The 23,902-nt window shown below is 37.2% G+C and overlaps 1 protein-coding gene across 1 annotated transcript in view; it reads left to right on the top strand.

The window, feature by feature from the left end:
* Positions 1-734: 734 nt before the first annotated feature.
* Positions 735-23,902, top strand: part of col27a1a (collagen, type XXVII, alpha 1a) — a 38,833-nt gene continuing 15,665 nt past the window's right edge. The window contains exons 1-14 of the mRNA XM_055154207.1: positions 735-806; positions 3,369-3,439; positions 4,891-6,344; positions 8,247-8,300; positions 13,636-13,689; positions 15,565-15,618; positions 15,701-15,754; positions 19,334-19,378; positions 20,553-20,606; positions 20,848-20,892; position 21,732; positions 21,926-21,978; positions 22,347-22,391; positions 23,677-23,730. Of these exons, the coding sequence (XP_055010182.1) occupies positions 754-806; positions 3,369-3,439; positions 4,891-6,344; positions 8,247-8,300; positions 13,636-13,689; positions 15,565-15,618; positions 15,701-15,754; positions 19,334-19,378; positions 20,553-20,606; positions 20,848-20,892; position 21,732; positions 21,926-21,978; positions 22,347-22,391; positions 23,677-23,730 (2,091 nt within the window). The 5' untranslated portion in view covers positions 735-753. The remainder of the gene's footprint in view (positions 807-3,368; positions 3,440-4,890; positions 6,345-8,246; positions 8,301-13,635; positions 13,690-15,564; positions 15,619-15,700; positions 15,755-19,333; positions 19,379-20,552; positions 20,607-20,847; positions 20,893-21,731; positions 21,733-21,925; positions 21,979-22,346; positions 22,392-23,676; positions 23,731-23,902) is intronic.

Raw genomic sequence — 23,902 nt, 5'->3', positions numbered from 1 at the left:
AAAATAAGTATAAGTGCTTGTAAATAATTGCTTGTAAATAATTCTAAAATAATTGGCACAGTGCAAAACTGACCAAGAATCCATATGCGCAATTATTTCAAAATTAAAATGCAACCTGCCATTTCAAAGAATCAATGCCGCCGTTTAGCGCCACATCAGTAACCACCATTTCGACCTAAAGGACGTCTCTGGTGGGTCAGTCAGTTCCCGTGTTTGCAAAGCTGTCCATCACACGTTTTACACATTTATTAGGGACATCCGTCTGTGTAGGTACCTCCGGCTCCATGTGGCCACCCCATAGACTGTACATCAGCTGTACGCGTGCAGTTCCTCGGCGCCACCGCTGGGTTTGTAACTTGATACTGTGCCGCGGAGCATTCGCCATGGCTTTACTCACAGAGGCCTATTTAAAAAGGAAAGGGGTGAATACGACGCTCCTGACTCTGTAACCTCGTCCAAGAGAGTTGTTCTTTCTCACCGGCCTGCGCGTCACTCAAATGGGATCGGCATAAATGAATGAAACACACTGGAATATCGTCAGACAAAGGCGCAGGGAAACTCTGTCCAATCTTTTTGTCACACGGATTTTATGTCGGGCTTGACAGGCACTTAAACATGAGTTTTTACCTCTGGAACTTCTTGTCAAACTTCACTCATGCATAAGACGGCCGCCGGTGTCTTCTGCCCCTTGGCAACGGAGTCACGCTGTGATTAACGGATCCGGTTTTTGACTGCCAGGACAAATGAATACAAATGAATTTAGGCATCCGAAGGAGAGATTGCAGAACCTCTCATCTAGGCACAAAGTGAGTATCATCTTTGAATGCATGCACACACACGTCTGAGATGCTAGAGAATCAGAGAAGATGCGTCCAGTTGGAGCGGCTCCAGCTGATTTGAAACTCCACTTCTACTTATAGGCCTATTCTCCATCAAGCAACTTTATCTATGATTATATTATCGTTATACACATGACAGAATTAGATTTTAATTAATTATTAAAAATATAATTGTCATAAATATACTAATATAATATAATATATATACTACTGTATATATACTTGAATATTATAATAATATATTTTGATACAAACTGACAAAGTAACAGACTATAGCATTTACATAATCACAAATAAATACATCATATATATATATATATATATATATATATAATATATATATAGAGAGAGAGAGAGAGAGAGAGAGAGAGAGAGAGAGAGAGAGAGAGAGAGAGAGATTTTTTTTACTATAGACTTAGTAGTTTTACAATAGTATTACACTATAAAAAAATGATCAGTGCATTTGGAGGAACCTACTACTTCCAAACTAACATTAACATTATAATCTATCCTTGTTATGGTCTTTTAATGGAAAAGCCACTGGATGTCGCTATTTATGAATCTCCCTCCCACCCCCTTCCTATACAATAACTCACATTGTGTTAGTTGTAAGCCAATTTCTTTGATGATGGTGAGGCTTTTGCCTGATAACAACTTTAATAACAAAACAGCTACACTGTACTGTATAACACACAATGGGCATAATAAACAATAAAAAAACTTTTCTTCATATTTGTTTTAGTATTGTAGTAATTTGTTTAGTTGTTATTTCATCTATTTGTTTTACCAAGTAATAGCTATAATGTTATGAAAGTAACCACGGACCATATTTAACTGACTACTAAAACTAACATATGCTAGACTTCGGCGAAACCAGTGTACAGAGCACCACTATAGCCCCTGTCAGGGTCTCCTCATTCACAGGAATTTTCCACTGAGAGTGTGTCTGGGGGGAATGAATGAGAAGTCAAAGCTTGTGGAAAGAAGCTGAAAATGTAGGCAGTTGGTGTGTTGGTGTAGAAATAGTAAACTCTCGTCTAATATATTTTTTTCTGCCAAGTACTTTTTCCACTTTTTCTGATGTAAGCTTTGGATTTGATATTGTTCTGCTGGCCTGTGTTTTGTCCACTCAGCTGAGCAGAGCAGTGAATTCCCAGAGGAAGACATGTTGTAGTTCAGTGTTTTAGTTGAAAACCACACCAGACAGGGTTGGTGGACTTCTAGTCTACAGAGACAACACTACCAACTTTAGAAACATTAGATCTAACACGAATTTGTATCTTAACAATGAATGCATTGTCATGTACTGTAGTAGGACAAACCTCAGTGGTGAATCTGGTGATGGAATAAATTGTATTTTTGTCTCATTCACTGCACATTTGCACAATAGGTTTCAAATCAACAGAGGACAATAATAGCAACTTAAAAATAATAACATATGTCACTAACCAAAACTTTTTTTTTTTTTGTATGTAACAATCATGCTTTCTGTTTCATTTATAGCTCTTGTCTTCACACATCTTCATCCTTACATCTTTGAACAACATGGCTGAAACACAATTAACGGTTACGCTGCAACTATAGTAGTTAATGCATATGTTTAAAATAAAAAAAAGACACAGCTGAGCACATTTAACATTGCATTTTAGTAGTTACAGAGTTGGCCACAGAGATGTATTTGGAGTCCTTTATCCACACACTGCCCTATAGCTACAGCTGTTACATACATTTCCTCCTCCAGCGTGTGTGGATGACCTCTAATGGTAAACAGTGGCTTCTCTTCCTGTCACTAGATCTGGCTCCCCTGCTGAGCTTCCCAGTCCTTGTGCCAATCACTCTCCCCCTGCACACCTGGAGGCAGTAGCTACTTTTGTGATTTATAACCACTGTAGTTAAGGGGTAGTTATTTGCACAGTTATGTTTAGAGAGACGTTCAGAAAGTTTTTACAAACTCTATTATCTTGAACAGTGAACATAATATTGAGGAATAAAGCAAAGCAATAGCTATGGTCATATTTGGAAAATTAAGGGCAGTAAATATGCAGTAAATATGTAGATTGGGGAAATATTAATACATTTCTGCATTAGTTGTTGTGTCATTGACCTTGTTCACATGCACACCAAAATCTAATTATAATCCTATTTCTGGACCTTTAAGATTACATAAATGGCATGTCAAATGCTGAATCTGATGTGAGTAATCAAAGAGACCATGATCAGATTCATCAAATCATTATTTGGCTTTTGTCATTTAAATAATCTTATTTTTTTTTAAAAAAAAATAAATATAAATAAATAAATAATATATATATATATATATATATATATATATATATATATATATATATATATATATATATATATATATATATATATATATATATATATATATATATATATATATTATATATATATCATATCATACATTTATTTGATCAAATATGAAGTGTGCATGTAACCACAGTTGCAGTGGTGTCAGCGCCACTTTAAGCTTCTGATGTCTAATTTTGACTTTTTCTCATCCAACAGGAGAGCCCTATTGCTCTGCACCATTATATATTGTACTTGTTACTTGGGTCTTACACAAGTCCACCCTGAAGGTAAGATGTCTTTTACAATTACTTTCAAACATCAATTTCATACTTCCCCCTGTCTGAAAAAAAAGTTTTTCCTTAAACACAATACTAGTGTAATCACACCATTACACTATTGTACATGATCTATCTTATTACAGTAAAAAGTCTTTACTTTACATACCCATACATTGCCTGCATTTCACTTGTGTTTTGTTTGTTTTTGTCTAATAATAACAGTACAATAAATAGTCAACAACTATACTTCTCATAATTAGAAACTTACGGATTGCAGAGTTTCAAAATATCATAAAAATGGTACTGTTCCTTCAATTATTAGTTGTTCTTATTTTTACTATATCTAAATGTTTTAATTAGAACGGGTTAGAAAAAAAATATCGATAAACTCAAAGACATAATCCTCCAAAAAGCACATTGCAACCCCCTTTGTCACATTGGAGTGACTTGGCACGGAGTAAAGCCATAAACCTAAGCCATGTGTACTTATGTACTGTATATGGAAAAACTCTATGGCCAATGCCTGTGTTATAGCTGTACTTGGAGCAGTCACTTATACAGTTCAAGTTACTTCCCCATAAAACAACATATACTGTACAAATGTGATTGAGTTCCATAGCAGAATAATTATGTGTGAGTAACATGATAATTTGCTCAACTTTGTTAAACTCAATTGGTTTGTGTCATTACAAGTTCAAAGGCCGGGCCAATTGAAAGGGCTAATGAGGCAAGCATGGCAGGATCTAAACAAAGTCTTTGTTTTCAGTGACTTACACAGATGGCAACTGTTGAGGCATCCCCTCATCTTTCTCTGTTGCTCTCATCTCATCAACATTTCTCTGCACTGCCTTTCTATTATTTCATGGCATGGCTACACATCCCATTTGTCAAGGCATAATGACCACAGGTCAGAAAGACTAGGAACAGTGGCCTAAGTCCTGCAGAATACACATGAGGACACTCAGTTCGATACAGAACAGCCACTGTGGTCACTGTTCTAATGTAGTGAATGTTAGTTGTTATTTGTTGACATGAAAACATGTGAAAGTTCACCTAGCATAGTCTGTTATCAAAAAAGCAAGGCGTTTTGTTTAGTAGACCATGTGTCTTCCTTTCTTTTTTAGCATTCATTGAGAAGTAAAACGTTTTGTACACTCTCCTTGGCAGCAAGGAGGAAAAAAAGTTTAAAAAGGCACCATCTGTGCTTATGGTTGTTCATATAGCATTTGGTATGGATGTATCATGTGTTAGTACCAGTTCCACTATAAATTATATAGACCAGCTGCCTTAAAATTATGGAGTGACATTTTAGCATCCTGTCCTGCTGATATTTAAAGCTAAGCCACTACAGCATCTATTTACAGCTTTTGCTCTCAGAAAAATAACGACGGCCACACTTTGTCCCTATGGTCTTGTAAGTCTAACATAGATATGTTAACTGGAGCTTTTGTCTTTTTCAGATGTGGATATTCTCCAGAGGTTGGGGCTCAAGGGAGAGAAATCACGCACGATACCAGCTGGGGTCATCCCCTTCAGATCAGGGATCATCCTCAATCAACGAGCCCACATTGAGGCTTCACTGCCCTCCATCTTCTCACCAGCCATCTGGCCCAATGTGGCACTGGTCCTGAGCATCCGCTCACACCGCGTCAACAGTGCCTTCCTCTTTTCAGTGCTTTCAGGCCAAAAGAAGCTTCTTCTCGGTCTACAGCTTTCACCAGGTAATCTGGTTCTTCACACAGGACCAAACATCTCTGTGACACTGCCTTATGATCCCCATGATGGGCAGTGGCACCAGCTGGCAGTGGGGATTAATGGACAAAAAGTAACTCTTTATGCCTCCTGCGGAGAGCAGAGTGTTCATGCAGACTTGGGGTGGGACATTAATGACAGACTGGCTCATGGGCTGCAGGGTTCTTTCCTCTTGGGGAGGACAAGCCAGCAGCAGGCCTCAGCTCATTTTGAAGGAGCAATTTGCCAGTTTGACCTGGTCCCCTCTGCACAGGCAGCTCATAACTACTGCAGGTACATTAAGAAACAGTGCAGGGAAGCTGACACTTTCAGGCCTAACCTTTCTCCTTTACTGCCTATCTTACAACAAGAATCAAATGTCACCGCTACTGCTGCATCTGCTAAAGGTAGTGGCCTGGAGACCTCTAGAAAACCTCCACGACTCAGCCTGGCTCGGAGTGTTGCAGCTGCTGCCTCTGCTGTTAGACTAGTGAGCTCCACACCAACGATAAAGCCCCTTTCTACACCAATGCTTGGGACTGTGATGCCTGTCACAGTGCAGCCGGGGCTTACTATACCACCTCGCAGGGACAAGACTGAAACAGTTACTGTACCACTCAGGATCAAATCACCACCCACAAACCCTCCAACCCCAAAACACTCTCCCTCAAAAACTCCAAATGATAAACCATCAGCACTCCCTCCTGCAAAGTCCACTACTCCAATTAATCCAAAAAAGTTGAAAACATCAGACAAGAAAAAAACTACTGCTCCAATTATGACCAGCATCAAACCATCAAAGACTTTATCTAACAAAGATGTTGTCCCAAAGAAACCACAACCAACTAAGAAGACATATCCCCAACCAAAGACGACTCCTGCAAAAGCTACTCCATCAAAATCTCCTGTCACAGTTTCTCCATCCAGACTACCATTACCCACAGCTAGCTCATCAAAACCAACAGTCTCCAAAACATTAACTACTAAACCAGTCACCAAACAGGTCATCAAGCCAACCCAGCCTAGTAAGACCAAGGCCCCTTTAACTCCCAAACCATCCAAACCTCCTTACATTACCATGACACTACCTGGAACAGATGGCTTCCAAAGCTGGGAAGTGCCACCCACTCAATACTCTATGCTTCCAGGACCTGCCGGACAGAAAGGAGAAGTAGGCCCACAGGTGAGAACCATATGACAAATTTATCAGTTTGTTAAGATTAGCCTTTTACAACTAGAGAAGATATTATATCACTTTTTGTAGACATGCAGTTGCAGTTTGATTTTTTTTAACCCACATTCATCTCAGCTATGTTAATTCTGCATATTAATTAAGCTAGAGACCTACTGAAGGTATAAGAGAAAACTTCCATCCTTGCTTCTTCTATGCACAAAAACCTGCAGGCTGGGTGTGACGTGTTAGGTCTGACGCCTTACCGTCTCTACACCAGATTCCTGAGTCACAGCGTGTAGAGGCGGTTGCATGGCTCTTTTTAAAAGGGGGGTCAAGGGTCAGTGCAGTGAGTAAACATAATCATTCACTTTTCTAGTACAACTACTATGGCTGTGGACTAACACTTTTGCAGAGTGGAAAAGTAGAGCACTCTTTGTGATTTAGACAGGCAGTAGTGTGGGAAAGTACAATAATGCATAGTCAGTTTAGACAGTATGTGCCATTTCATATATTGTTCTCAGGTTTAGAAATAAACATCCATCTTGAAAAAAAAGGAAATAGCAGAAACCTTTAAGTAACTCACACAAAGTTGACTATACCCATGAATCTGATAGAATAAAAGGACACATTCTGCATGTTCACTGAATGCAGTGCCTCTGTAATGAGATGCTGAAAACATAATTTAATGTCATGAGCAAACAGGGACAGTCAATTTGATAAATGTCCCTTGACTTTTATCTGTTGTGACTCTTTCATTTCCTCTTGTATCTTGCATAAGTCTCAGTGTCTAGTCCTGGATAATTGACCTCCATAATGGCATTTACATCACATCCAAGTGCTGATTTGTGTCGTGTGCTGGCAGCATTTAAGACTCAGCCTAAAGCAAGCTAGAGAGGACACTGATAAGATTGTGTTTTCTTTAAGTATATTCAAGGAATACAGTATGGACCATCAGATTAACCATATTAATTGCATGTCTGTGTTGCCTTTATAATAAATAACACAATACAATATAATTTTACCCAACAGGTTAACATGGACAAATTATTTTAGAAATGGTTTGTTTTATATTTTTAAGTGCCATTGCCAAGAGTACTACTCGAATGTGAAGCTGAAATTGTTAAGACAAAGATCTGAAAGATGGTGTTAACATTAACACGTTTTAGACCTCCCTTGTGCCACCTGTAACTCTGATGGTGGTGTCAGCCATGAACATGCCAACTAATGGATTAACCAATTATATCCTCCAAAGCAGTACGTAAAGCAGATTAGAGAGTTCCTCATGTGTTTTCTTGTAGTGCAAGGAAAACAGGGATAATATAAAAGAGTAGCTATTGGTTTAGTAGTATATGTAGCCTAAAAAAATATCTTTAGAAAGAATACAGAACAGAGTATGGATTGCTGCATTTTAGGGAGCCTGTTTCAAAGCATAATAATTTCATATGAATTCATAGCATACAAAATTTAAAACATTCCTCAAAGAGAGCACCCATTTTGTTCATAGTAGCTTTGTAAGTAGTGACAGAAAACACAAGCTTTATTTTCCTTTACTTCTTCTTTTTCCTCTTTTTTGATTAAAAGAAAACAAATAAACACAGGGCTGATAAAACCACACAGGGGCATTGAGAAGTGCAGGAAATGACCTGTTATTTCTAGAGTTTCTATGGTTTCCTGCCAGTCAGGCACAGTACCTCCTGATGGATAAGGCTGACCTTTCATCACCTGAGGATGGAATTACTTCAGAGAGAAAAAGGTGTCACATTTTACCCTAAAGCCACTGAGCACACAGTTTTTGCTCAAAAAAGAATTATATTGTGGAAATACACATCATCTTAGACAGTTGTGCATTTGTAATTTCTGATAAACCAATAAGTTATGATAATTGTTTGAGGCTTTCCTCTCTTTCTCCAGGGACTGCCAGGACCTCCAGGGAAGCCAGGCCTGCCAGGCAAGAGGGGTCCAAGGGTGAGTTTTACAGAATTGTCATCTTGTCATTTCTTTTTGCATATAATATAGAGACAGTTGTAGATGTGAACTTATCAGATGATTGATTACAGGAAAACCAGACTGGTACATAATGAGAAAAAAACAACATTCATTGCAGAGCACACTCTGTAGAACATTCCCTATGCATTCAGATAGAGCATATTCAGCATTGGCCTGTGAGCACTGACCTCCCACCCCTAAACATAAACAGGAAAGCTCCTAAAAGATGTCCTTTCAAAAGGTTGCCTGTGCCACGGGATGCCTATAAAAGTGCTGTAAACAGACAGGGAACACATGGACAGAGCTTCTATGTGACTAGGACTTTCCCTTTAAGTGCACTAACATTTTACTTCAGAATACATGAGCTATGAAGCATTCTGCCTTCATACATGTATTATATTAGTAATTATCGTACTGGAAGACAAAGTTTTCTCCTATAATATTATTTAATTAATCCTGGCCATTAACTAATGGATAGGTTTGTAAACACAAATGCATGAGACCAAGCCAGCTGATTAAAACAGTCTGATTAAAACCATTAAAACATCACACAATGAACAAGTTTATACAAATATAAATTTTACATTAATCCTGAATATAGACATGTTGGTGCTATTTTATGTAGAACAACTTACTCATAAGAGTAACATGTGTAAGAATATTAAAAATAGAAAAAATGTTTGAAAAAATAATACATACCTCCATGACTGTCTGGTCGGCATAGTTTTTTGACTGTGGTTGAGTGATGTCCATGAATCCAGAATACAAACTATTTCAATACTTTTTCAATATCAGACATGAGTCTGGTCATCAGTGAATCACCCAGTTTTCAAATGGGTGTGACTGACAGGTGGATTAGCCAATCAGGTACACACATGGTATCAGTATCAGAAAAAATTAAGAAAACATAAATCTCACAGGAAAAATGGAAAATAACAGAAAAATATCACAGATTTCTGAAGAATCAAGGAGTAAAGCTCTAAACGTCTAAATGTTAATATGAGGTGAGATAAATAATTTTGCATAGGTGACCAATGAGCTTCTTCATTACACATGCATCACTTAAAAAAAAAAACTGATTGCATGATCACGTTTGGCCGGGCTTCAGATGCAACAGAGGGCGTGGGGACTGAACAGATATCAATCAGTCATTCTGAATTTGCCAGACAAGCATGCTGGTGGTTCAGAAATGCCTTTGTTAGCTGCAAACTGTGAAGCAATGAGAATGGCATGTGTCAGTAGAACCGATTGGTTTGCAGATAGCAAACAGTGAAATCTCCCCCTTAATACAATAACAGTGCTGTTTTTATTTGGCTTTAACTTGGGCCTTATGGTATATTTAACCTCAAGCTTCTGCACAAAAGTCTATTCCTGCAATGAGTAGGCCATGTATGTGGGTTTGTTTATGGATTTCCTATATAAAGTGTGGGGCAGACTTTGAGGCTTTCTTGTAAACAAAAGCGTTAATCAACTTTAATTGCTGCTGCCATATGTGTGTGTATATATGCACAAACAAACATGCTCAGTTATGTGCATCAACTTAAAAACACATGTTGGCCAAGATTTGGCCAGATAACAATATGGCTTCAATTTAGGTACACACAGTTTTTTTATTGAAGCTATAACATAGTGATTAAATTCACAGGTGACTTCTTTAATTTTAGGCATTGTCATCTTTGTTTGATAAAAAAAAAAAAAAAAAGTAAGTCAGCATTTTACTGGAAAGACAGCCCTAAGAGCCCTGTCAGAATTACTGGAAGTCCACATGATGACACAGAGCACTATTGAGTCTGCCGGTACCTTGAACCCATGAACCTTAACCTCTGATCATGCACATGTTAGTGTGAGTTGCTGTCACCATGGCAGTGGGCTTATGTAGTAGGATCTGTTGGGTGGAATTAGGTCCAGGAATCCATGAGTCTATTTGTAGGGTTCAAACGCAGAAGGTGGTAGATGGGTGTGAGAGTTGCTAAGTATTGCATCTACTGTGGGTAACTTGGGTTGTATGCATATATAAATAAACACTTATCCTGCAGCTTTAAAATGTTGCACTGTACCAATTTCTACTGCACTGCCTCACCTGTATACACTGTTTACACTTATCCCAGGCGCTTTATGAGAGACTTGTTGGAAAGTTTAATGAGCATAGGTGCTGAGGGTATTGTGCTGTGGCAGATGCTTTGGCACCAGATTCTTTTAAAGGTCTGTCCTGGCTTTGGTATAAATTGTGTATATTGAAGAGAAATATAATGCAAGAAAGTAAGCAGCCAAGACATACAGCTCATATAGTTCATTCCCTTTTCAGGGATAATACACTCTTAAAATGTTTGGCACAAAATATGCTTCATTTCCAACTTATTGCATTAATTTGTATTTGCTATTTGAGTTATTTTTATTCAGTTTTGAAGTCCATTTCTATATAACTGCTATAAACCTTTGGTGCACTGAATAAGTAGCTAAGTGTATACCTCAGTATAGTTTTATGGGTCTTCTCAGTGCACACTGCACTTTATTCAGCCTAACTACTTTTGTTATTAAAGAGGATTAATGCTGATTTTTTTCGTGACTTCAAGCTGTTGCTTTTGTTAATTGTTAATGAGACACTATGCTTGAAGTTTTTGGCACAGTATCATACATAAGGCCATTCTTCTTTTTACAGCGTTGGAATGCTTAAATGTTCTTTATGAGACTCAGACATTGTTTACAGCACCACTTGTTAAACATGTTAAAAGGGCCAGTCTGACATACTTAGTGTGGGAACATAACCTCAGGCTGATGTCAGTCGGTTGAATTTAAAGCAGCAAGTGTATTCTGCAGAGGAAATTATTATTAAGAAAAAAAGTTACTTTGTTACATTTACTCAAGTAGCTTTTGAAAAAAGTATATCAGAGTAGTTCTCTGACACTACATTTAGTTCTACATGAGTTAATATAGTAGCACTTATGAATAAACATTTGGTTACGCTTGCCACTGTCATTAAGTGGCGAAAGATTTGTGTTGACAGTAAAAACATTTGCATTTTTTGAACCTGACCCTCAGTGGGGTCTAAAAAATCCATAAACAGAATCTAATTTATCCTAAAACTAGTACTAGATATTGAGACTTTTAGATAAATTACTATGTTGTTACATTATGTTGTATAAAAGATAAATTTTTAATGGTATTATATAATGAGATATTATTATATATATTTATTTATTCCTTCTTTCCCTTAATTCTGTCATCTATTCTTTAGATATAGATATAGAATGTCTGAATCAATTACCCGATTATTACTTTTAAAATGAATCCAAATGAAAATCAGATGTTACATTCAAACATTCACTCGAAAAGTAGTGAACATTTTTACTCTTGCTATAGTTATTATTTGAATTGCTACTTTTTACTTCCACATATAAGATAGATAGATACTTTATTGATCCTGAGGTAAATTCAAGTTTAGCTGCAGCAACGCTTCTAAGTCGCCTTTGTGTCAAAGGCACCGTTTAACAGGAGGACTCGTCAGGTAGGGTCAGTAGCTCAATGGTCAGGACAGTTTGAGAAGAGGAAGAGCCAAAATGTCCCTCTTCTGTGTTCTGCAGGATCACAGCAGCATCCAGGGGAGCCAAGTGAACACAACAGGAAAGGCTCATCTAACCCTCTCCCTCTGTTCTGTTGTTTTGGTTGGTGATGAAATGGGCCATTCCCTCAAAAGGTCTCTGAGACTCTGGAAGGTCCTTAGCTTTATCGCCATGGATACTGAAAAAATAAATAGCTATCACACAATCAAACAGTCCTTACTTGTGTCCTTTGAATTGCACATTCTTATTTGGTTAAAATACCATGATATAATGTCAAAAAACTAAGCTAAAGCTTATTTTTTTACTCTTATTTGAGCAACAAAATTTTCACCTACCCACCTCCACTTTCTATTATATTGTCATCATTTTGAAATGGTGACTGTTATGCTATAGACATAGTAGTTGTGTCTAAAAGTACATTTTAATATTTGATTCAACCTCATGTTTAAGATTTCCACACTGCTTTGTGGTTTAAAAGTAAGTGTTTTTTTCATCTGATAGCCCTCAGCCTGTATCCACCCAGCTCCACTATAATTAGGCACCTGTTTGCAACCAAGCAGCACTGTCCCATTATGCCAGCCCATGCCAGTCAGTGTACTGCCCAAAATGTGGTTGGCCACAGGGTTAATTTGGAAGCATGTAATTCTAGTTTGTTTTAGTTTATTTAGGGCACAACAGTGGGCCTTAACGGTGTCTGGGCAGTGGTTCTCAAGGAAATGCCAGCTCCACACAAACTAAAAATGAAAGGAGAGATGACAGAGTGTCAGTGAAAAAATGCTTTTTATTGGTGTTTTCTGTTGTGTCATTAAGTCCTATTGAAGCTGTGTATTTACAGTATAACAAGTCAAGTCTGTGCACATATCTCTGAATGAATCAGCCTAGACTGTCATCAAAGTTTCCTTGAGCAGGAAATGGTAGTCAGAGAAAAGAATGGTGTCTTGTCTGCTAATGGTGAGTGTATCTGTATTTGAACTTCTCTCAAAGGGTTTTTTGTTGAGCTGCACAACCAAACAACACAAAACCATATCTTCTATAAATTCTAAAAAGGTTCTCAGTCAGAATTTAATTTCATGTTTATATAAGTACATGAATTGACAGAGAGTAGTTGCAGTATTCTGGAGACCATCTTTAACCATTGTGCAGGTCTAAGGTTGCTGTACCAAGGGGAGAGCTGGACTGAGGTCAGAAATCTAGGAAAACATTATTCATAGACAGAGAAGGTGGAGAGATAAAGGAGCAACAGTGATGCCAGTGACGTGACCTGTGGTTCTCACTGTTAGTTCACAAGTTCTTTTTGGCCTGTGTGTGGCGTGAAGAATAATTAGGTTATTAATATTGCCAGATAATGAGTGAGCTATTTTTCTCACAAACTCACACAACTTGACAAATTCTATAGAATGCAAAAAAAAGTAAAAATAATAAATTAATATGAAAGTAATATTCTCTTCTACTATTAAGACTATTAGCAAAAGTGTTTGTTTTGCAACTGAAGTGTTTTGAGTCTACAGGGAACAAAAAAAAAAACCACAACCATATGGTGAAACAGCACTCCTGCACAGTGCCCCATTTTCCATAGGAATCTACCCCCAACTCTAAATACCTCACACAAAGTTGATGTATAGAAAAGTAGGTTAAAGAACTCCATTCCTCATTTTCCACACAGTAGCAAAGCTACACTTTGTGCTTGGCATCTCACAAAATGAAGATGAATTGAGCCTTTATCTGATTATGTTTTCTCTCTGTCTTTTTTGCAGGGAGACCCTGGTCCCCATGGAAACCCAGGCCCACCTGGACCACTGGGGTTGAAGGTAAACACAAATAACTGTCATGAAACAGTATTATAACACAAGCAACAATGGCAAACACACAATTCTAAACAAATTCCTTCAACCCTTTCTGGATTGTCTCCACCAGTGTATGTGCTGGTAACAATTCTTGACCTTTGTCTCTGTTTACTTGAGGAACACACAGCATGTGCCATACCCATATTTAAATGCATTTTAAAAATGTCTTCCATAAATGTCAACTGTGCAGCAGTGAGTCTTCACAGCTAACCCCTATTATTGCAATTCTGACCTCTTTAAACTTTAAAATGCTATGTTTGTCCTTGTCATCAGGTTAATATATACAAAGTTTTCTCCACTTTTATGTTTGGACTGCATTCTTCACCTTTTGTAACCCTTTTTGCATTTGTTCCCTTGACCTCTCAGGCAAGAGTGTAAATCAGACAGCAGTTTAAAAAAGTGCCAAAATATATGTATAAAATGGACTCCTTATATATCCTTTCAGATTTTTTATTTTTTTGTTTGTTTCAGCTGTAGATAGGGCTGCTCAATTATGGAAAAAATCATTATCACGATGATTTTGGTCAATATTGAAATCACAGTTATTCAAATGATTATATTTTAGTTACATGATGCATTTATTCAACATTTCTCTCTTGCAAAAAAAAACAAAAACAAAAAACATGAAAATAAATATAGGCTACAAATAATATACTTTAGGGCAGTTTTGCAATGTATAAAACATAAAATGAATAAAACATACTCTGAACATGAAATAAGGCATAGAAAAACATAAATGTATCCAAAATCAAGTATATATACAGTCGTTCTACAATCTCTATATTTAAGAAATAAAATAAATATACATATTTATATATTTTTTTAAATCCCAAAATAAACTTTGTTAAGCTTTAAATGATTTCAACTCGATTATATGAGTTTGGAGATCGTTTCTAATTCAATTAATTGCACAGCCTTAGCTGTACATAATTTAATACTATCTTTAACTTAAAAGGCCTATATTATACTATTTACTGATCTATGTTATGTTTCTTCACCAAAAACATGCCTGCATATTTAGGTTGAATTCATCTCTCAAACATTCTGTTCCACCTGGTGATGTCATGTGGTGATAAAAGAATGCTCCACAATGTTTTTTAAACTCTGTGCATCTTCACTGTAATCACTGAGATGATTTTAGCCCTGGAATTGCCGATCTCTATTGAACTAAAGGTAAAAGGTAGCTGTTAACTTAAAAACTACCACTTCATGACATCACAAGGTGGAACAGTGCATTCTGTGCTTTGATGATGTTGACAAACTAATAATAAAGGGTTACTCAAACATGTGTGAATGACACATAACACAACTCTGGGTATGTTTGATGAGGTCACACCATTATAACATAACTTAAAGCTCACAAGAATTCATTTTGTCTAATATAAGACCTTTAATCATATCTTAACATCCTAAACTTACTCTTATGCTACTTTAATATCACACTTTATATAATATCACACTCATTATATTACTAAGGGCTATTTATAAGTCAGCTACACAGAAACATTGCAGTACCTTGCATAAGTGTGTCACTGTTGCTTAGAAGCAGCATTTTCCTACCTGCTGCTGTGTGCTGAATGAATGAAGTTTGGTGTCTAGCTGTGCACCACAGTATGTCCTCTTTCATCATTAATAAAAGAAACAAGGTTGTAAAAAGCCCCAGGATCCTGGGGAAGTTAAGGGTTACCTGATGCTTAATATACAAACTATGGCTTTGATGTGGAGGTCTGCTGTTTTTGTGCTTTTAGCTTTCATCTGTTACCTAAACAGACTTGTTGTACAGGAACTATCAAATTAAAGTAAATGAATACTAATTTGTATTTCCTTATATTTTGTCAGGGTAAAAAAGGAGACCCAGGCATATCACCCGGACCAGCGCCTAAAGGAGAAAAAGTAACAGCACATTTTCATGTACTTTGATACTTTCATACTATGTATGCTTGTGATTTAATTCACATATTTAACTGCTGTCCAGGGGGACTCTGGGATTATTGGCCCAGTTGGACTAACTGGCCAAATTGGACGAAAGGTAAGGATAGAAGTATAAAAATCCTCCTCCTCCTATAAAAATGTCTTAGTTATTATTTGTCCTCATTCATTTATTCTTCTTTATTATTTTTATTTCACCCTTGTTCTAAAATAAGTGCACCACTTAAATGCCTATAAATGTTAAGATGCAGTGTTTTAAGTATAAAGGTATAAGGTAGGAACTGCGAGATCAAGTGTGTGCATTGTCATAACCACAGTGTTCCATAAGAGTGACAGTCAACTCTGCAGAATCACTGCCTCCAGCTGAACATGTGGCTTTTGTTAAAGCCAGATTTTTTTTTGTCTTTATCTCCATTTGTTTGTGCTCCATCCCTCTCTCCCTTAGTTCATCTCCACACAGCCAAAATGGAAAATGTAAAGCTGGTGGAAAACACTCATTAATTTCCTTAAGACTGTGCTGGCAATAATTTAAAAGCTGGTACAAAATGTTGTTGGGTAATGTGTGAATCAGACATCTTTGGGGACAAAAAGGGACACAAATCATTCTAGAGCAGAATAAGTAACAGTGATAGCTGAAATCAGGTGGAAACTTAACCAAACATCCAACCAACCATTTATTTTAGTGTCATATGGAGATAAACCAGATGTGGCAAGCTTTCATCGCACATATAAAATTAGAGCATAGCTGTAATGGGGACTTTATCAGAATGACATCATCCTCTCATGTCTGGGAAGTGGTTGTTATAGCAACTTCATCAACACCGTGAAGAGTCAGGTATTGGTCAGCATACCATAGGGAGGATGATTATAAACCACAAGATCTTTGTTCCACTGTGCAAAAAACATTGAGATTTGTCACCTGCTGCATTAGACTCTAAAGTAGTGCTTGGTTGAGCCCTGTTTGTGTGTATCAAGTCAAAACATGTTATTGCTGAGTCAGCTCTCCTCCAGCTGTTCTGTCGCAGCACACTTGGCTTAGTGCAGTGAGTCCTGTCAGATCAATTTGCTGGATTAAGTATAGACTATGCTGATGCATATACAGTTCTCAAATCCATTGGCTTTATTATTTCTGCTGGGCCACCCTGAATGTTCTACGTGGATTATTCCTCTTTCTTTTGCTCATGGTCTGTCTGAGTTGCTTGGTTTACTCTATTACCTGTGGTTTTGGAAAATTAGACAAACAGCAGCATTGTGTCTTTTATATGGACTTTTCACTTCCTTTTTGTTTTAAGCACTCACGCAGGACATGCTCTAAACCATCCAAGAGACTGACACTTCTGTTGGGAATTTAGGAATTTGGCAGACATTTATTTCTTTGGGAATCTTTAATGGAAAAAGCAGAAGTGCTATGAAAAGAGTATGAAAGAGAGTGTGATTTTACACTGTTAGACATGCCAAGCATGTTCCGTGCTCTGTACAACATTTGCTGCACAGAGTTGACTCAATGGGTTTTCAGTATGGCAGACAAGGTCAGGGAGAGGGACATGCACCCAGGGCCTAACCCCAGCTATAAGGCCACATTACAAAGCACACATCTCACATTACTGTCTCCAGGTTTAATTCAGCCACTTCTGGGAACAGTTACAGCATTTTTACCACATCTGTCTTTCTGACAACAATGATAGTTAAAACATACATGTTGTTAGATAATCTGTTTTACATTGTCTGAATTGGATCTAAAATTAATGGTTGTTCAAAATATTTGGGTTTGTGTTTTTGAGAGGTCAGGTTAGAGTACGTAAATTAAAGTAGAAGTTTAAACAATTTCATACTTAGTGGTATATGCTTTTCTTTGTTTCTATTGCAAGATTTTAGTGTATTAGTGTATTATTATTATTATTAACAAAGACAATTGATGCCAGAATATTTTTTTATAACCAAGTCGACAAACTTCTGTGCAGATAGTGCTTTCTCACATATAGTGCAGTATGTGAACCATAGAGAAGGTTTCCATTTAGTACAACAGCTAAACTAAAGGCCTTAGTAACTTTGTTCCACTCTGTCAATCTGTGGGTTTAGGTAGAAAGTTGAAAGCCAAGATTTATGAGGTGAGAGGAGTAGTTTTGCTATAACACATTCATCTTTTGTGGTTTACAGTTGTTAACTGACATAAGGCCTCTCAGACTTTCACAAATTAAATGGCAACTCAAAGTTTAGTGTTGCTTGTTAGCTGTTTTTGCTTCTATTGAAAGCTGCTATTAATAAAAAGCTCTTAGATGAATTCATCTGATTGAACACACATGTTTGTTAAGAAAGTGGCATTGGGAATGCCAGTTCTAATTAGCAATCTCATAATGACAAATATAAAGGTTAATACACAGGACCCACTGTAAGGCCACTTTCATAGCTTAACCTGTGGACATAAGATGTGACACATATAATATGATGGAGAATATAACATTTTAGATATATCTAAAACAAGAAATTAGCTATTTTTTTTTTTTTTTTATTTTACTTTATTTTTAATATAAACCAAATCAGTTTCCTTTTTGTACATTGACTTGGCAGGAAGGAACATGTTTCTATGCAAATTAAGAGGTTAACATGATTACTCAATTAACTGATTAATGACAATTATAGGCTTGATTTAAAAATACTAACTACAATCACTATAATTAATTTAAAAATACACTTTTTGTTATGCTTTGATTATTACTAAAACTACGACTAAAGGAATAAAATCCCTTATGTAAAGCATAATGTAAAGTAACAGGATTCATAACATTCAAACACACATCACAATATATTGTGATGTGTAAGCTACTGTGTCCAAATAATTTTCCTTGTGGATCAATAAGGTTTATAAGTCTAAGTCTAACATTTGCCCAGTGTATAACCTAATCATTTAGTGATAGAGGGCGTCATTGCATCCCCTCTTATTAATTTCGATAGATGTAATTTTATAAATATTATGTCAGTATTGGACTGGTGCTGCTTTTGTCTAAAGATGCAAGTCAGCGAGAAACATTGTGTAATACTGTGAGGAAGCTGTCTTCTTCCTGCACTGGAGTCAGATGTCTTAGCTGGAGGATGGTTTACAGGAATTGAAAGAGTCTTGGCGTTAGTGCTCTTGGAGCTGTGGCTCAGGAAAATGGGACAACATACATTACTGATTTGTTGTTTGTTTTGTTTTTTTGTTTTTTTGTCTTCTTTCTCTTCTCTCTCACATAAACTTTATCTTGGCAGGAGTGCTATCCCCACCTTTAATTAAGTTCTGGTGGAGGTCTGTGTTGCTGAAATCAGCAGACCCAGTGTGCGGTGGTGTTGTCTGTTCCTCAGGCAAAAGGAGGAATACTATCTGACTAAATCAGGAAGTCATTTATATCCTCAGCATGCCACAGTCCTTCTCATGCAAAATGTGAACACAGTGGAAAGTCTGATGGTCTGACAGTGGGGAAGATTGATTACTTACACATTGCACTTAGATGTCTTTCACTGCTGTTTAAGTGTCGACATATATATTTTACTTTACACAAAACCTTACCACAGGCTACAAAGTGTGTGCCTGCTGGACTTTTGCCTGAACTCCTTTTCAGCACTGCCATCTCTTTTTCTCACATTATGCTTCTTTTTATACAGCATACAACATATTGTCTTGAACTTGTCTTTGTTTCTTTAGGGACAAAAAGGATACCCTGGTCCACCCGGACTCCCCGGAGAGCCTGTATGTATATTTTCAAGTCTCAGAAACTTTTGTCCTCCTTTAAATGTTTGACATGCACTGTATATTTATAAATGTGTCTACTACACAAAGGTGATTTTATGTGATATATGTGTGTAAACTCAGCTCAGGAGTTTATTTGTGACCCAGATCCTTATTATTCACATCCGCTGTGTTTGTTTGTGCATGCGCTGAAAGCATGCCAGAGAGAGTAGATTACTCTGTTATGAAACCTTGGCAAGCGCAGACATCTGGCCAAAGCACTGTGCTGATGCTCTCCAGGATATCACATAACTGTGCCAAGGAGAGAGAAAAGACTGGGAAAAGCTGAAGTGAATCTGCCAACAAAAATCCTAATTTGGTTTTCCCTTTTAACTAAATAGGGTTAGTCTGCAAAGTAGTGTAAGAAAGGAAAGCCCTCAGTCACAGAAAGTGCAGTGATTGCGATTAAATTTGGGTAAGTCCCATATGATGACATCAGTGTAGGGAGATCCTACTCATGATGGGGCCAGTGTCCAAAAACCTTTTTTATTATTACATCTTTCTCTTATGCACATGTACTGTGCACACAACTCCCCCTTCTTTCCCACGCGCCCTCTACTGATCAGACTGCCAGTGTGACTCATCATTACATTGATAATTGAGTAATAAGCACAACTGTTTGGCCACGAAACCGCTTGAGCATTGCAGAGCAGAGGCCAGCTGGTCCACATACAATGTTGATGATTTCTTATTTCTGTAAAATGCCTACACCCCTCTTCTACTCTGGGCAGTGAAATATCCAAATCTTGCTCAGCCACATTCTTGTCTAGCTTTAACGGAGTGCAGTGTTCTCTATATTTATCCAAACAATAAAACCATTTACTGGAGGTTTAGCATGTGCTTAAGGTAGCAGTTTTGCTCTAAAAACGTTTTTCTTTTTAAAGGTTTGTGTTTGTGTATCTTGAAGTCTATTAGAAATAATTTCTAAAATCACTATGCAGTAAATTTAGTCTAGCAAAGCCACTGGGATCCAGGTATATACTATACAGCTAAACATGGCTGTAGAGAAGGGGCCATTGTAGACCATCCCCTCTGCTGTGTCTCTTGCTCTAAATCTGCTACTGTACATAAAGGGCTTCTTGTGTGCCACTGTAATTTGGGTCTCTCACTCCACCTTTCTCTCTTTTTCCTACAGGGAGAGCAAGGTCCTGTCGGAAGCCCAGGTGCCAAAGGTTATCCTGGCAGGCAGGTGCAGTAAATCCTCTGCTGGTACTGGTACCATAGTTAGGGCCATAGAGGGCAAATGGACAATTGAAATGAGACTAGACTAGCTGGCTCAAGAGAAAAAAAAATGTACTTGTTACAAACAGATTTCCTGTTTCCATGTATTTTATGCACTTATGCAGTACCATGACATGCAAGATTTTGCTCAGACTATTGATAGAATTTTTCCAAACTCAATATTCTTTTTTTTTTTTTTACGTTTTCAGGGTTTACCAGGGCCTATAGGACCAATAGGGCCTAAAGGTGTTCGGGTAAGTACTGGAGTACATATTTATGCATTTGGTCATTTAGTTCAATTAACCATTAAACAAAAGATTTTTGGAACTTGTCTTATTTACAGCTGTAAGCCAAAACACACTTTTTCTATAGTCTGTATATATGACTGTCTACCCCATCCAAGTTCTCATAAAAACTCCTACATGGAACTCTCTTTGGACAACGTGCTCACCTTATTCTGACTATGTTCCCTTATGCCTTATAGGTTCTAACAATTTTTATGTTTAGCCAGTGTCTTGGTGGGTATTTGAAGGCTTCACTGTCCATTAGATTAAGGTTAGGGAATATGTATGAATACACTACTATGCTAGGCCTCTACACAGATTGTTTATGTCTATTGATAGCTCCAAACTCAAGCACCTTTTACTTAATGCATAAACATTTTAATAAAGACTCAATGCTGATAAACCTCAGGTTACAGGAATGTACCCTTAAGGTACAGAAACATGAAAACAAAGATGTGTTCCAATAAAGGTCTTTACCAATCAACTCTTTTTTTGCTGCTGCTCAACCTCCCCTGCCCCCACTGGTTGGAATTTCCTGTTTAAGCTCCGTAAGAGGCCCTACTGTCTTAAGGAGGCATTTTAGTTCTCTCTCCTGCACTTGAAGCACCTTTCTGTATCGTCCATACACACTTCCTAATTAAAGGTCATCATCTCTTCATGTAACATTGTTATGTGTTCTTACAATGGTGTGTTCTTTCAATGGTGTGTTGTTTGCTGTGTTCCTCTGTATTTGTGTGTCTTTCTGTGTCTGTCTTGTGTTGACAGCTCAGTCTGATGACCTGACTATCTTCAGAGATCCCTGGCGTGAGGGTATGTGCCCTTGGACTACATCGTGGAAGCCAGCACCATGCAGTCCATGGGCATATACACTTGCCTCATGGCTTTGTTCTTCATGCGAGACTTGTCTGTCCATGGTGTCTCCCCTCAAACACAGCCCTGATGGATGTGGCCCTTTAAACCTATTAATGTTTGCCTTTTTGCTCTCTGTTGTTTTTCGCTGCAGGGTTTATTGGAATCCCAGGGCTTTTTGGCCTGCCTGGGCCTGATGGAGAAAGAGTGAGTTTTGTTTTTCACATAGTATTTGACTATATAAAAAATATGTATTGACTAATATGCCAGTGTATAACAGCAGTGTTAAATCGGCTTTTGCATTCACCTTCCCTATAAATGTTAAGTGTGAGAACAGCTACTTCTCTGATAAACTCCATCAAGATGCATAACGACTAAATAAATAAATACCCACTTTCAGTGTCTCTGTGCAGCCTTGTAAATATATTTGCAATTAGCCTATTTATGATCAGTCATTCTAAGATTCAGTGTGAAAACCATTTTTTATCTGTCTAGAATCAAGAATGAATTAAGAATATCTTGTTCTTCTTATCTTTTTTTTTTCTTACATTTTCTTTTGTTATTTTGAATTTCAGGGAATTCCTGGTGAACCAGGGAAGAGGGGCAAGATGGGTAGGCCGGTAAAGTTTTGTCTAAACATACTTTACACATATTCCTTTTTACAAATGTGATAACCTGTTGTAATTTGTAATCACTCTGTCCAACTGAAAAATACAAGTGAAATTAAGATCATTCAACAGTGGATGCAAACCTGTAACATCTACACATCAATTTATAAGGGCTGTATTTACGTCATTGTTTGAGTCAGGTCACTATTTCCATTGCTGCTTGTGGGGCGGTGGGAGGGGGGTGGGGGGCATGTCATTCTTGGATGCGGCAAGAAAAGGCTTTTGTTGAAGCCAGGGGCTTTTTGTCTCTCCTCAGTGGGATCTATATGTGTCTGTTTGTGCTGCTAAATGTATTAGATACATAAAGTCAGAACGTACAACCGAATGCTGACATCATTGTGCAGCTGTTGCTTATTGCCTTCATTGTAATAAACTTAGATTTAACATACAACTATTAATATTTCAGGCCTTTTTAAGCATATTAAGCTTTTACATTTGGAAACAGCTGAATCAAGATGGTTTCTTAGAGATTGTTGCTCTTTTGTCTGGCAAAATAAGAGCAGTGTGTGTTCTCTGTTAAGAAGACACACACTTAAATACACATGCCATCTGTGTAGATATCCCTGAGCACAGACCATAAAACCCACAATCCACTTTCCACACTCTAAAGCCAATACTTCTGCTTTTTAGCTTACCTTTTCCTACGGTCATAAACTCTTTTTTTGTGAATGTTATGCTGGGCATGACAACACTGTTCTTATCATTGTTTTCAATCTGATATCTCAAGATATCACTTCACACACATTTGTCAGAAGTCACTTAAAGTGACTTTGAACAAATGAGTGACAGCTGTGACTTATGATTGGTTTGTCATGTTTCATACACTTTTGGTATGTTTATGTTTACCTTGTTTACAGCAAAGTTCATATTGACCACTTTGTTTGGGGATCCCCAATTTTTCCTTAAAGCCACAATGCTATTAAAATCACATTACAGCAGCCATTAAATAGAATAAACTCTCATAGAGTAACTTTAATTCAATAGAGAAGTACAATATATTCATATATTAATATTAATAATTTGTGTATTCATATAGTATGTTAAACTGTTCATTATTCAGTTTTTTTCTTGCTGAATTATTTTTATTAGTTTTGAGACTAAAATCTTTAAAGAAATGTTATATTATTATTATTATTATTATTATTATTATTATTATTATTATTATTATTATTATTATTATTATTATTATTGGTGCATAGTCAAAATAGTTCAAAAGCCTTTCCTTCTGTGCCCTCAGGGTTTTCCAGGAGATTTTGGGGAGAGAGGACCACCTGGACCAGATGGAGAGCCAGTATGTTATACCCACTGCAACATCAAATTCTGGACCAAATACATAGCTTGCTTAGTGTATATTGTACACTCATGTCATATCATAGAAGTGGCCAGCACTTATTTCCTTGTTTGTTTGTCATTTGGTTTTGATTGCAGTCAATATTCACTATATTCCTTAGTTCTCCTTTTGT

The sequence above is a fragment of the Boleophthalmus pectinirostris genome, unplaced genomic scaffold (assembly GCF_026225935.1).
Source record: "Boleophthalmus pectinirostris isolate CB_2022bp ecotype Guang Dong unplaced genomic scaffold, ASM2622593v1 HiC_scaffold_18, whole genome shotgun sequence".
NCBI classification, from domain to species: domain Eukaryota; kingdom Metazoa; phylum Chordata; class Actinopteri; order Gobiiformes; family Gobiidae; genus Boleophthalmus; species Boleophthalmus pectinirostris.
Note: the sequence above shows the minus strand (reverse complement) of the source record. Positions and strands in the feature narration are given on the sequence as shown.